General features: G+C 32.5%; 1 protein-coding gene across 1 annotated transcript; it reads left to right on the forward strand.

The window, feature by feature from the left end:
* Positions 1-9,496: 9,496 nt before the first annotated feature.
* Positions 9,497-13,002, forward strand: LOC149508947 (cytochrome b6). The gene is made up of 2 exons (XM_089757790.1): positions 9,497-9,897; positions 10,723-13,002. The coding sequence occupies exons 1-2, from the start codon at positions 9,892-9,894 to the stop codon at positions 11,362-11,364; spliced, it is 648 nt and encodes a 215-aa protein (XP_089613916.1). The 5' UTR covers positions 9,497-9,891; the 3' UTR covers positions 11,365-13,002.
* The last annotated feature ends 125 nt before the right edge of the window (positions 13,003-13,127 follow it).

Raw genomic sequence — 13,127 nt, forward strand, 5'->3', positions numbered from 1 at the left:
GAAAAAAGTGGATTGAACCTCAACAAAACTTGGGTTCAAGCTCCAATTAAATTACTAGTAGAGCGAAAAGAGAAATGTGGCTGGAACAACAGTATCCTACAAGATACTTAAAGAAAATACCGTACTGTGATTCTAAATCGAGTTAGAAATCATTGTATTACTTATTTACTATTAGTATAATACATATTGATTTACTATATTGATTGCAATTGATTGCAACGAAATCTTTCAGGATTTGGTTTTGAGTTAGCAACTTTTATTTATTTATTTTCATTCCTTTCTTCTTCACTTTTGATCGGAAAATAGAAGAGTTGGGTGAATTAAAAACTCAAAGGGGGTTCATGGCCAAGAGTAAAGATGTCCGAGTAACGATTATTTTGGAATGTACCAGTTGTGTTCGAAACGTCGTTAATAAGGAATCAACGGGCATTTCCAGGTATATTACTCAAAAAAATCGACACAATACGCCTAGTCGATTGGAATTGAAGAAATTCTGTTCCTATTGTTACAAACATACAATTCACGGGGAGATAAAGAAATAAATCGAATCAAGTACTCGTATGTCAACCCTTCCCGAGAATATGAGAAAATAGGACATTAGGTATTTAGGTAACATTAGGTATTTAGTATGAGAAAATAGGACATTAGGTATTCAGGTATAATAATATATATTATATAATATATTAAGTAATATTAAGTATATAATTAGTTAGATATAATATATAACTAATATATAACAAATATTTTATTTATATATTAGTCTATATTTGTATTTCCTTGTCTATTCCACGCTTTCTTTTTAAAGTGAAGTTTTTAGTTTTAAATTATTCGATATGCACGTTAATAAATTTTTAACCTTTTTAACCTGGTATATGATTGTATCAATATTCTTTTATTTTTTTTTATTCTATTTTTTATTTAGTTCTTATTTTTTTAATAATTTTTTTCTTTATTCTCGAGTCAATTATTTATTTTTTTAGTTTACCGTCTTCGAATGATTTTTAGTTTACAGTCTTCGAATGATTAGGAGTTGGATTTTCATTGATTAGGAATTAGATTTTTAATATCACTAACTATTTTTTTTTTTATTTTCTATTCGTGCATAATGATTATTTTAATATTGTTAATTTTAATATTGTTGTTAATTTTAATATTGTTAATATTGTATTATTTATTATATTGTATGATTTATTCATTACTATATTTTTTAGTTATTACTATATTTTGTATTTATTACTATATTTCATTATTTATTTCTTATTTTATTAATTATTTATTATTTTCGTGTCGGTTCTATATATATTTATTATATTATATTTATTTATTATTTATGTATTATCACAGTTATAGATATTTATTTAAATTATATTTATATATTAAATATATTAAAATATTAAATTATATTTATATTTTATATATTAAATATATTAAAATATGAAATTATATTTATATATATTTATAAATTATATTTATTTATTATTTATGTATTATCACAGTTATAGATATTTATTTAAATTATATTTATATATTAAATATATTAAAATATTAAATTATATTTATATTTTATATATTAAATATATTAAAATATGAAATTATATTTATATATTAAATATATTAAAATATGAAATTATATTTATATATTAAATATATTAAAATATGAAATTATATTTATATATTAAATATATTAAAATATGAAATTATATTTATATATTAAATATATTAAAATATGAAATTATATTTAAATAAATATCTATAAATAATATAATAATAAAATAAACTAATAAAATAAACAAATAAATAATAAATAAATAATTAAAATAAACTAATAAAATAAACAAATAAATAAGAAATAAATAATAAATAAATAATACAATAATAAAAAAAACAAAGCAAATCGTATTTATTCTATTAATTCTATAATTTGAATTTGATCCGATCAAAATAGGATTTTAGAAAAGGATAGGATAGGATTATTTTTAGAAATAAGGAATAAAGAAATGATGGATAAATACAAGCGATCTTTTCGTAGGCGTTTGCCCCCGATCCAATCGGGGGATCGAATTGATTATAGAAACATGAGTTTAATTAGTCGATTTATTAGTGAACAAGGAAAAATCTTATCTAGGCGAGTAAATAGATTGACTTTAAAACAACAACGATTAATTACTATTGCTATAAAACAAGCTCGTATTTTATCTTCGTTACCCTTTATTAATAATGAGAAACGATTTGAAAGAAGGGAGTCGACCGCTAGAACTAGAACCAGAAATGAGAAACGATTTGAAAGAAGAGAGTCGACCGCTAGAACTACTGCTCTTAGAACCAGAAATAAATAGGCTTACCCTTCAATTGACTCAAAATTATCAAACGTAGACTGATGCTTTATTCAAAAAATCTGATAATCAAAATTGTCGTGTCGTAAGAAAAAAGAAATAAATAAAAGAATCGAATCGGGTTGGGGAAGAAAAATAAATTTTTTTTTTTTTTATTGAGCGTCTTCGCTCATCTTGTTTTCTTGTTTTGATGACCTTATCAGAATTTTTTTATCATATTAATTTCTACTCTACCTCCCTCGAGTTCATTCTCGAGGGAACCCCATTTCATTTAAAGCATTTCGGTGGATTCCTTCCGATCTCCTTATTTTATAATCTCGTTGGAAATCATATAAAGACAATTCCTATTTGAGATAGCTATTTGTGCAAGTATTTTACGATTAAGAAGCAACTGTTTCTTGTACCGATTTTTTATTAATCTACTATAATTATAGGATACCCCCATTCCTCGAATTCCTGCATTTATTCGAGTGATCCACAAACGACGAAAATATCTTTTTTTCCTATCTCTATCCCGATCAGCCGAAACCAAAGCTCTTACTCTTTGTCTCCGAGCTATATATCCCTCTTTCATTCTGGTCATTGAATAAAAGAAATTTTGATGAATAACTAATTCTTTCTTTCAGTTATTCTTTTCTAGTCTATTAATAACAAAACGGATTCTTCCAATGTATAAAATAAAAATTCCAATGGCTTTTGCTACTATAACCGTCCCGCCCACGATTTTTCCTTTTTTCTAGGCATTTCATTTCGCCTTGAAATAAGAAATTGTATTGATACTAGGTATCAAAAAAAGCATATTAACTAAAATAAAGGAGTAAATAGAAATGGATAAATAAATAGTGGGTTCCATCGTTTCTATGGTTACTTCTTAAACGGTGAGGTCCCCTCTATACACCGGAGCTCATTCCTTCATTTAACATTTAATTGGTAACTTGTACAGTTCACACTCTTCGGCTCTACTCATAAATTTTTCAGTAATAGATCTTTCACAACGAGATCTATCTTATACAGTAACGGTATGTAATTAGGAGGATTAATTGGGTAGCTGACCCTGTTAGTCCGTTCTTTGCAAGAGTCGAAGCATAATCTTTTTGCTTTTTAAATAGGATTTTCCCCGCTTAATGGATAAGCATTTGCTACCAATGGGGAATTTTTAAAAAATTCCAAGATTGGATTTGCGCCAATGGAAACCATAAATTTCATACACAATAGAAGGATATGGTAGATCTATCTTTTTTAGATAGTGAACGGAAGAACCCCATTCTATTCACTGGTACTGATCGTTGATACTGAAAAATTGTTTCCTTTTTCTCAGCCCATGATCTGAACAAGTCGCACATACACCCTAGTACATCTTCCTCGGCGCTGAGGACATCCCCGAAGAGCAGGGGCTTTCGTGACATTTCTAATTGGCTGTCTTGCATTTCTAATAAGTTGTTTAATAGTTGGCATGCTGAATCATATACAATCATATACATAATAGACTGGTTTAGATCGATCCTAACCAGATGATTATGAATTACTTCTTTTTCTCTTTAATAGATTAATAAAATATTAATCTATTAAAGAGAAAAAGAAGGAAAGGAATAAGAGGGATTAAATCAATCTAAATCAAAATTAAATGGTGTTCCATTGTCGTCAAATGGTGGTCTTCCATTGCCATTGTCGTCAAATGGTGGTCTTCCATTGCCATTGTCGTCAAATGGTGGTCTTCCATTGCCATTGTCGTCAAATGGTGGTCTTCCATTGCCATTGTCGTCAAATGGTGGTCTTCCATTGCCATTGTCGTCAAATGGTGGTCTTCCATTGCCATTGTCGTCAAATGGTGGTCTTCCATTGCCATTGTCGTCAAATGGTGGTCTTCCATTGCCATTGTCGTCAAATGGTGGTCTTCCATTGCCATTGTCGTTAACTAGTCTCCATTTTTTATTCACTATAGGTTTGTTATTCACTATAGGTTTGTTATTCACTATAGGTTTGTTATTCACTATAGGTTTTTCATTCACTATAGGTTTTTCATTCACTATAGGTTTTTCATTCACTATAGGTTTTTCATTCACTATAGGTTTGTTATTCACTATAGGTTTTTCATTCACTATAGGTTTTTCATTCACTATAGGTTTTTCATTCACTATAGGTTTTTCATTCACTATAGGTCTCGATTCTGTACGCACTATATGATCCACAATTCCATGATCTTTGGCTTCTTTTGCTGACATAAAATTATCTCTTTCCATGTCTTTGTTTATAACCCATCGGGGCTGGCCCGTTCTTTGTACATAAGCCTCTATGATGTCTTCTTGCATTTTCATTACTTCGTCTGTTTCCATGACCCAGTCTTTGAAGCCATCATCCTTAAGCATACTAATAGGTTGATGGATCATTACCCTGATGATATAACATACTTCTAACTCACATAATGAGGCGAGAAGAATAGCTATAGAATTGAACAACCGTACAGGCATTTTTTGCGCATTGCATACGGCTTTACAATTGCATACGGCTTTACAATGGAATTCTCTTTTTTCTTTCATCGAAAAAAAGAGAAAATATAGAGTCTATTAGACCCAGATTAATAAATAATCCAATTACCATCCTTCTTTTTCTTTTTTTTTCGGAAAAGTTTAAAAATACTATGATGGCTCCGTTGCTTTATATATTTATTTCGTCTGTGATTCAGCAATCCCAAAGTTTCTTTTTTTTTTTGAAAAAAAAAAAAGAAAGAAAAAAAATAGTCTTTTTTTTTTTCGTACTCTTTCATAACATAAATATTGTTAATAGCCTCTGGTAGGAAAAGAAAAAAAGTTTGTGACGCCTGAGATGGGCCCACGATAGCTAAGATCAAATTGGAAATGCCCCTTCTCTCATACTACTCTTTCGATACATAATCTAATATTTTTTTTTGAAAAAAAAAAAAAGAAATAAAAAAAAAATTTCATATCGAATTCAAAGTGCCATGCTATTATTACTTACTAATTCATATTTCATATGGCGAAGGCATAGTCTTCTTTTTTCTTTCCATCAATAATAAAAAAAAAAAACTCATTGGCGCCGAGCGTGAGGGAATGCTCTGCGTTTGGTAATTTCTCCTCCGACCAAGAGAAAAGCTGCGATTGAAGCGGTCAATCCCATGGCTAGTGTATGCACATCTGGTTCCACTGCTTGCATAGTATCAAAAAGAGATAATCCAGATACTATCCCTCCGCCAGGAGAGTTTATAAAAAAAAACAGGTCTCGGCTATTACTCTCTATACTGAGATAGATCATAATACCCGCAAGTTGATTCGAGGTCTGGATATCAAGCTCTTTGCCCAAAAAAAGCAATCTTTCTCGATAAATTCGGTTGATTAGGATAAAATTGTATCCCTTAGTAGCCGTACAGGCACCTTTTGATGCATACGGTTCAACAAAAATTGCGAAAAAAAATCAATGTGTAGATTCCAGCCATCCTTTGTTTTTTCTAGTCGGACCTTTCTAACTTCTAATTTCTAATGAAGGGGCTTTTTCTTACATTTTTTAAATAAAATGAAATTTAAAATTAAATTAAAGAAAGATGAGTTTTGGCCCGTTTTCCTATAATATAGAAAAAATTCGCTAAACTTATTGCACAAACTTTTCATTGATCCATTTTTTTTTCATTGCGATTCAATCCAAATCACGATGTCATTTTCTTGTTCCTGAATGGGGTTCGTCAATTTTTTATTCAATTTTTTTAGGTTTATGCTCTACTCCGAGTAAAGATCTGCCCGATTTTTATTTGCACATATAGGACAAATGACCCAATACCACGTCTTTTTGCTATGATTTCATTTCCTTTTTTTATTTTAATTTAATTCCTTTTTCTTTCATGTTTTTCGCCAAATATTCAACGTATTTCCCATATTATTCGATTGATTAACAGTTTGAAATCGCTCTTATTTATAATTAAAAAAAAAAAGAAAAATTATGATTATGATATAGGTGGTAATCATAAATATATTACCAATTGGGTTTTTTCTAAACGGAGCCTGGATACTTCATTTTATCAGTCCAACCAAGCCAACCATAAATCATTCTAATTGAAAATATTAATCTGGATACACCCCCATGAAATGGATCTCTAATTGCACTTCATTACACTTCCCGCTACAAATTTTTGATAATTCAATCAATCTTTTTGGGGCGAAACAGGGGATATCTCGATCGGGCGAGAGAACGGGGGAATCCCATATGACCCAATATATTTGACAAGTCGCACTATATGTCAACCCAGCTTGCATCGTTATCTCCCGGAACTTGAAAAGGAACTTTTGGAATACCAACAGGCATAAAGTAAAAAGAATGTAAAATTATATTTCGCTTTGATTGTGGAAGCGTAATACGTAATGTAATACGTAATAATGGTCTTATCTTAATAATATGTAATATTATATTTCACTTTGATTGTGGAAGCGTAATACGTAATGTAATACGTAATAATGGTCTTATCTTAATAATATGTAATATTATAATATGTAATATTATATTTCACTTTGATTGTGGAAGCGTAATACGTAATGTAATACGTAATAATGGTCTTATCTTAATAATATGTAATATTATAATATGTAATATTATATTTCACTTTGATTGTGGAAGCGTAATACGTAATGTAATACGTAATAATGGTCTTATCTTAATAATATGTAATAATGGTCTTAATAATATGGGCCTTTATCATATTTTATACATAGATAGACTAAGGCCATAAAATAAAGAAAGGCGGAATGAATGAAAGAGAATTCTTACGAATAGGTCCTTTGAATGATGAACAAATAGGGATGCATTCATTCATAAAAAATAGGATCAACCCCCATTGCGTATTGATACTTATCGAGTATAGAATAGATCTGCTTCTCTTTTTTCTTCTGAGCCGAATTCTTCCCTTATTACTAATGGAATAGAACAAACATTAATCCTTTCTCCGAAAGAATCCACCGAAAAGGGGAGGTATTCCAATGCAATAAAGTTACATAGTGTCTATTTTTCGTTGATTTGATAAAGGGGTATTTCCATGGGTTTGCCTTGGTATCGTGTTCATACTGTCGTATTGAATGATCCCGGTCGCTTGCTTTCTGTTCATATAATGCATACAGCTCTGGTTGCTGGTTGGGCCGGTTCAATGGCTCTATATGAATTAGCTGTTTTTGATCCCTCCGATCCCGTTCTTGATCCAATGTGGAGACAAGGTATGTTCGTTATACCCTTCATGACTCGTTTAGGAATAACCAATTCATGGGGCGGTTGGAGTATTACGGGGCGGACTATAACAAATCCGGGTATTTGGAGTTACGAAGGTGTGGCCGGAGCACATATTGTGTTTTCTGGCTTGTGCTTCTTGGCAGCTATCTGGCATTGGGTATATTGGGATCTAGAAATTTTTTGTGATGAGCGCACAGGAAAACCCTCTTTGGATTTGCCCAAGATTTTTGGAATTCATTTATTTCTCTCAGGAGTGGCTTGCTTTGGCTTTGGCGCATTTCATGTAACAGGATTGTATGGTCCTGGAATATGGGTGTCCGACCCTTATGGACTAACCGGAAAGGTACAACCTGTAAATCCAGCGTGGGGCGTGGAAGGTTTTGATCCTTTTGTTCCGGGAGGAATAGCCTCTCATCATATTGCAGCAGGGACATTGGGCATATTAGCGGGCTTATTCCATCTTAGTGTCCGTCCGCCCCAACGTTTATACAAAGGATTACGTATGGGAAATATTGAAACCGTCCTTTCCAGTAGTATAGCTGCTGTCTTTTTTGCAGCTTTTGTTGTTACTGGAACTATGTGGTATGGTTCAGCAACTACCCCCATCGAATTATTTGGTCCTACTCGTTATCAATGGGATCAAGGATACTTCCAGCAAGAAATATATCGAAGGGTTAGTGCTGGGTTAGCCGAAAATCAAAGTTTATCAGAAGCTTGGTCTAAAATTCCTGAAAAATTAGCTTTTTATGATTACATTGGCAATAATCCGGCAAAAGGAGGATTATTCAGAGCGGGTTCAATGGACAACGGGGATGGAATAGCCGTTGGGTGGTTAGGACACCCTATCTTTAGAGATAAAGAAGGGCGTGAACTTTTTGTACGTCGTATGCCTACTTTTTTTGAAACATTTCCGGTTGTTTTGGTAGACGGAGACGGAATTGTTAGAGCGGATGTTCCTTTTAGAAGGGCAGAATCGAAGTATAGTGTCGAACAAGTAGGTGTAACTGTTGAGTTCTATGGTGGCGAACTCAATGGAGTGAGTTATAGTGATCCTGCTACTGTGAAAAAATATGCTAGACGTGCTCAATTGGGTGAAATTTTTGAATTAGATCGTGCTACTTTGAAATCCGATGGTGTTTTTCGTAGCAGTCCAAGGGGTTGGTTTACTTTTGGGCATGCTTCGTTTGCTTTGCTTTTCTTCTTCGGACACATTTGGCATGGTGCTAGAACCCTGTTCAGAGATGTTTTTGCCGGTATTGATCCAGATTTGGATGCTCAAGTGGAATTTGGAGCATTCCAAAAACTTGGAGATCCAACTACAAGAAGACAAGTAGTCTGATGCAAGATTGCTTTGTTATTTTTCGCTTCTATTTTCTGTTTGTGATTTGACATAGGCTGCTGTAAAAATCTTGATTAAAATCGCTGCCTTTTCTTTGATTCTTGTTCTTTCGTTATTTTATTCGGGAGATGATTCTAAATAAATAGGTACGGAAGCTATAATTGTAAACCACGATCGAATTTATGGAAGCATTGGTTTATACATTCCTCTTAGTATCTACTCTAGGGATAATTTTTTTCGCTATCTTTTTTCGAGAACCGCCTAAAGTTCCAACTAAAAAAATGAAATGATTTTTCATTATCTCAATTGAAGTAATGAGCCTCCCAATATTATATTGGGAGGCTCATTACTTCAATTAGTCCCCGTGTTCCTCGAATGGATCCCTTAATTGTTGAGAGGGTTGCCCAAAGGCAGTATATAAGGCGTACCCAGTAAAACTTACAAGTAAACCAGATATAGAGATGGCGACTAAAGTTGCTGTTTCCATTATTATATAATTATATAAATAATATATATAAATATAAATATAAATAATATAAATATAAATATAATTTCAAGATCACAATGGATCTATGATAAGATCGTTTATTTACAGCGGAATGATATACAAAGTCAACAGATCTCACTGAATACAAAATAAGATTTATGGCTACACAAACCGTTGAGGGTAGTTCTAGATCTGGTCCAAGACGAACTGTTGTAGGGGATTTTTTGAAACCATTGAATTCGGAATATGGTAAAGTAGCTCCTGGATGGGGAACGACTCCTTTGATGGGTGTCGCAATGGCTTTATTTTCGATATTCTTATCTATTATTTTGGAGATTTATAATTCTTCCGTTTTACTGGATGGAATTTCGCTGAATTAGATTCACAAGAACCACGAAGCCTCGCTTTTCAATACAAAAAGTGAAACTTTTAGTTCTCGGATTTTTTTTAGCCCATTCTATTTTGGTAGTTCGACCGCGAAATTTTTTTTGTTTCTGTATTTCCGGAATATGAGTGTGTGACTTGTTATAATTGATCCTATTGATAGTACAGAAAATGGGTCTGTCCTCTTGATCGAGATAGTTTTATCCCGTCGGATAGCCATTCTAGTATCTGGAGCACGGAATATATGAAATGGATCACGAAGTATTCGAACTATGATTCATACTTAATATTCAAACCTCGCGGCCGGACTCAAAAAAAAAAAAAATTTTCAAAGAAAGAGGTTTTTTATTTATAAATCGAGAAATTTTTTTCTTCTTTCAAACTCTCATTTAGTTTATGCTTATTTTGATCAAAGGACAAACCTTTCTTTTCTTTGTATTTTTATTTATTATATCTATTCTATTCATTGAATAAGTGATGATCCAATAATTCTTACTCAAAGAATCTTTGGACTTAGTTTGAAGGTTTTATTGAATCATCGCGGTTCTGGTATGAATCTGAAGTTTCAATTGATTCATAGGGTCTTAACAAGAGAATTCCTATTAAAAATAAAGAAAACAAGAATAAAGCCACATTCCATATAAATAACAAATCAAAGCAAAGAAAAAGAAAAGAAATAAGTAGGTAAATAGAAGATTCAAGAGGCCTGATCAACATAAAGACGAATGCGCCGACTTGATTTTTTGGCATTATAATTACAACTACAAAAAAGAGCTTTCGGATTTTTACTCTTTTGTGTCTTCAGATAAAATTGAATGAAAAGATTAAGAAGTTTCAAACTTTCTATTCCATATCCGTTTCAGCTATTATTTGGGTGTTTTTGTTTGAGCTGTACGAGATGAAATTCTCATATACGGTTCTCAGGGGGGGAGTCCTCTTGGTTTACCTATCTCAATAAAGTCTATGATTGGTTCGAAGAACGCCTCGAGATTCAGGCGATTGCAGATGATATAACTAGTAAATATGTTCCTCCTCATGTTAACATATTTTATTGTCTAGGAGGAATTACGCTTACTTGTTTTTTGGTACAAGTAGCTACAGGATTTGCTATGACTTTTTACTATCGTCCAACCGTTACTGAGGCTTTTACTTCTGTTCAATACATAATGACTGAAGCTAACTTTGGTTGGTTAATCCGATCAGTTCATCGATGGTCGGCAAGTATGATGGTCTTAATGATGATCCTGCACGTATTTCGTGTCTATCTCACTGGTGGTTTTAAAAAACCTCGCGAATTGACTTGGGTTACAGGCGTGGTTCTGGCTGTGTTGACTGCATCTTTTGGTGTAACAGGTTATTCCTTACCTTGGGACCAAATTGGTTATTGGGCAGTCAAAATCGTAACAGGCGTTCCGGAAGCTATTCCGGTAATAGGATCGCCTTTGGTAGAGTTATTGCGTGGAAGTGCTAGTGTGGGACAATCCACTTTGACCCGTTTTTATAGTTTACACACTTTTGTATTACCCCTTCTTACTGCTGTATTTATGTTAATGCATTTCCTAATGATACGTAAGCAAGGCATTTCTGGTCCTTTATAGAGAATATAGACCATAGCTATATTGTAACCAATCATTTATCTTATTACTTGCCAATCATTTATCTTATTACTTGGGGGAGGAACAATAGTATTTCATTGCTACAAATATGGATTGTTGAAAAAAAAAAAAAAATAAGACATGTATTTGGATATTTCCTTTCAACTCCACAATATTCTATTATTTATTTGATATGACATGAATAGTTGAAGGGAATTCCCCGAAGAGAAAATGGATTATGGGAGTGTGTGACTTGAACTATTGATTGGGCCATGCAGAAATATGCCTTTATCTGCTACATTGGAATTCACAACCAAATGTGTCTTTGTTCCAACCACCGTGTAAGCCCCATACAAAGGATAGGCTGGTTCGCTTGAAGAGAATCTTTTCTATGATCAGACCTGACGATGTCGTGTATGAACAGGGCTCCGTAAGATCCAGTAGAATAAGTGATTTGGCATAATGCAAATTAGATTTTATTTATTTATTTTTATTTTTTTTTTACTTTCTTATCTTAATAGTATGAAAATACATTCATTTCTTCTGCATCGACCCGATTTATTATTATTATACTATCGGAGTGAAACAAGGGATCTAAAGAAGAGCAAAGGCTAGACTATATTAGTAACAAGTAAATCCTTTGTATGTAAAAAATCTCGATATATTTTTGGGATAAAGGTGAATCGCAAGGCCTAAGACGACCCAGAAAGCACTTGATCACGATCAACTTTGTACGCCTACTTGGGTATTGAGCATTTACCTGTAAAAATGGCATTCCTTGGAATGTATAGTTGCAACTTCGTAAAATGGAATCAGGTAACTTTTTTCTTACATATGAAATCATTCATATATGTGTGGATAACATATAGATTCATTTTATATGTATCCGTTTGTATCCATTTGATTCGATTGATTTTTGCTTGAGCCGGATGATGAAAAATTATCATGTCCGGTTCCTTCGGGGGATGGATCTAGAAAAATTCACCTATCCTAATAACAAAAAAACCTGACTTGAACGATCCTGTATTAAGAGCTAAATTAGCTAAAGGTATGGGTCATAATTATTATGGGGAACCCGCATGGCCCAATGATCTTTTATATATTTTTCCAGTAGTAATTCTCGGTACTATTGCTTGTAACGTAGGCTTAGCGGTTCTAGAACCTTCAATGATTGGTGAACCCGCGGATCCATTTGCAACTCCTTTGGAAATATTACCTGAATGGTATTTCTTTCCTGTATTTCAAATACTTCGTACAGTACCTAACAAGTTATTGGGTGTTCTTTTAATGGTTTCAGTACCTGCGGGATTATTAACAGTACCTTTTTTGGAAAATGTTAATAAATTCCAAAATCCATTTCGTCGTCCAGTAGCGACAACCGTTTTTTTGATTGGTACTGCGGTGGCCCTTTGGTTGGGTATTGGAGCAACATTACCGATTGATAAATCCCTAACTTTAGGTCTTTTTTAAATTGAATCAATTTTAAAATAAAATATCATGATGTGCGTATCTAGGGAGTAGTCACTTCAAAGTCAAAGTGAATTCTCCCTAGATACATTTATTCAATTCTGGTCCCAATATATGGATTGTGCTGAAGGTTCAAAATCCATTTTCGTTTTTTTTTTTTTTTTTCTAATTTTCTAAAGTAAAAAAAAAAAAAATGAAATAAATCCTAAATCCAATGGATTTAAAATTTTGGTAAATCAATTTCGCAATGCTTTTCTACTTCTTTTCTAGAATGCCCAATATTTGTTTTACATCTTCTA

The sequence above is a fragment of the Durio zibethinus genome, unplaced genomic scaffold (assembly GCF_047325235.1).
Source record: "Durio zibethinus cultivar Kanyao isolate XHJ-2024 unplaced genomic scaffold, ASM4732523v1 HiC_scaffold_282, whole genome shotgun sequence".
Lineage (NCBI taxonomy): Eukaryota > Viridiplantae > Streptophyta > Magnoliopsida > Malvales > Malvaceae > Durio > Durio zibethinus.